The 2,477-nt window shown below is 42.1% G+C and overlaps 1 gene segment (V, D, J or C); it reads right to left on the bottom strand.

Annotated features, from left to right (window-relative positions):
• Positions 1-756: 756 nt before the first annotated feature.
• Positions 757-1,883, bottom strand: LOC104984160. The segment is given in 2 exon segments: positions 757-1,483; positions 1,689-1,883. Coding segments are annotated over 2 exon segments (453 nt in total).
• Positions 1,884-2,477: the final 594 nt, after the last annotated feature.

Below are 2,477 nucleotides of genomic sequence, written 5' to 3'. Positions count from 1 at the left end.
TATTCCCAGCTCTCTCACCAACATTTTCTAAAACATCCTCAATACCATATGGTCTTTGATAACTGATCCATGTAGGCCTTTAATCACCATAACTTTGGTTACTCAGAGATCCTTCTCAGGAAATCTGTACCCCTACACCCTGCTGTGGGTGTGGGATATTCTATGGCTATAGCTAGTTCTCTCTACCATCCCCAGCCACACTCAAGTACACAGGAATCAATGCACTCTCCCACAAGGCTCACACCTGGAACTTTGAGTTGTACTCAGCCTTTACTCAAAAATGGTAACATAAACCTCTGATCTGAATTCCTGCAACTGTCTAGGCTTTTTGTTTCAACAAGTTCTCACTGTCTGATGCTAGTCCTTCCATCCACCCATCAAATGTATCCTTATCTAATCCACCAATGGGGTTGCAGTTGAAGATGAAGATGGGTGAAGATAAGGTGGCAGATCTATAACTAAAATAATTCATGACTTACAACTTTTTCAAAATAGTTGCTTAAGACTCCTTTCTGGGACTTCCCTGGAGGTCCAGTGGTTAACACTTGGCCTTCCAATGCAGGGGGACTTTCCAATTCTCTTTCCACTTGTGTGCCTTTCAATCCCTGGTCTGGGGACTAAGATCCCACATGCTTCACAGCCAAAAAGCAAAAAACATAAAATAGAAATAATATTGTAACACGTTCAATAAAGGCTTTAAAAATGGTCCACATTAAAAAAAAAAAAAAACTTAAAAAAAAGGCTTCTGCATTTATGTTTTTCCATTATTTTCTAAAGCAATGAATATCAAACACCTTGAATCTCTACATGGGGGAAGAGCAAAATGTACCAGGAACTATGAGGGAGTATCTCAGTTATCATATTAAAATATTGTCATATGTAAAAGCATCATAATACCAATTCCAGTGAGTAAAGTTATGGTACAAGACTAGAGTACAATAAGAAGATTGAAAAATATTTCAGTCATTCAGACCAAACTGTGTCTTTAATTTCCCTTCAGAATCAACTGTTTTCAGAATTATGAAAATACTTCCCTAATCAATCAAACCTTCTACACTGTTACTCTTAATCCTCATCTACAGCTAGATAGGTAACAGAATGTCTGTGCCCTGCAGCCTAAGCTCTCCAAGAGGCACTGCCGGGGCCCCAGCAGGTTTGGGCACAGGCTGCAGGTGCCTGGGGAGCACTGTGTGCTCAACTGCACAGAGGTAGGTGGCTGAGTCGCTGGGCTTGGAGTCTCTGATACGCAGGGAGACATGCTTGCTGGTTTTATTGGACTGCGCTGTAAATTTTCCTTCCTCTTTGTTGTTGTTGGCATACACGTACAGCAGAAACTCAGGGCCTTTCCCAGGGTACTGTCTGTACCATGTGAAGTACTGAGAAGTGCTGTCAGAATAAGTGCAGCCGAGAGAGGCAGCGGCTCCCTCTGGGACGGGCAGAGACGCAGGACTCTGCTCCACTGTGTTCTGCTGGCTGCTCACCGCTGTGCAAAGAGACGTGAACGCTCAGTCAGAGAAGGTGGGTTAGGTGATCTTCCTCTCCAGAATTCAAGTTATCTTTTCACAGGCCTCCCACCTCTATCATCCCTTATTTAAGGAAAATAGTGTTCATGTTTCTCCATGAGCCTAGAAGGGACAATGACTCCAAATAGTGTATTTTATGGTCCCATAGAAATGCCCCAAACTTACAGATCAACTGAAGCCACAGGATCACTAATAAAACTCTTGAGGATTTCATCATTCTTTCCTCCTCTTGTTCACTGAAGATTCAAATTTTAAGCCCTAAAAAAAAAAAAAAAAAGAGTCGAGCTCAGACATTTCAATTTTTCTGCTTTAGAAATCATAAGAAGAGCCTGTTCTATCAAAGACAAAAGAGACTTTTTTCATTACCCATGCAGCACACCACCAAGATCCTCCTCTCTCCTCCCACTTTCTCCCACCTTCTCTCTCTCTCTCTCTCACACACACACACACACACACACACACACATACAGGAAGGAATACATGAGCAGGGTCCCTGAGAAGACACTGCCATCTTGTGGACTCAAGACCCTGATCAAAGAAATATATGAAACATAGATCCTTACAATGGGAACTTGTTGGGAGCCGTGTTAGGCATTACTGACAAAATGGAGGCACAGTCTCCAGCCCCCTCTCCTTATTCTACAGGCACGAATCCCAGGATGAAGGAGTTAGGCCTTGTAATTCTAACTTGTCTTTTCCTCTCCTCAGCTGAGTTGACTGAAAAGGAATATTAAGGTGCTTATTGGTCTTGAGAGGAGCATGAGAAGGCACAAAGCCTTCTGCAGCATAATAATATATATTATAATTTATTAAGTTAATCATTTACATTTGTTCAAGGACTTTTACAAAAGAGTGTTCCAGGATGAGCACATAGGCTGTAGCTTGAGGCCAAGGGAGGGATTGATATCTGAAGCCTATTTGTGAGGAGAATGTTTATGGCAAAGGAGCTTACTG

Source organism: Bison bison, unplaced genomic scaffold (genome assembly GCF_000754665.1).
Source record: "Bison bison bison isolate TAMUID 2011002044 unplaced genomic scaffold, Bison_UMD1.0 scf7180017863906, whole genome shotgun sequence".
Lineage (NCBI taxonomy): Eukaryota > Metazoa > Chordata > Mammalia > Artiodactyla > Bovidae > Bison > Bison bison.
This window is presented reverse-complemented; position numbering and strand designations above follow the sequence as displayed.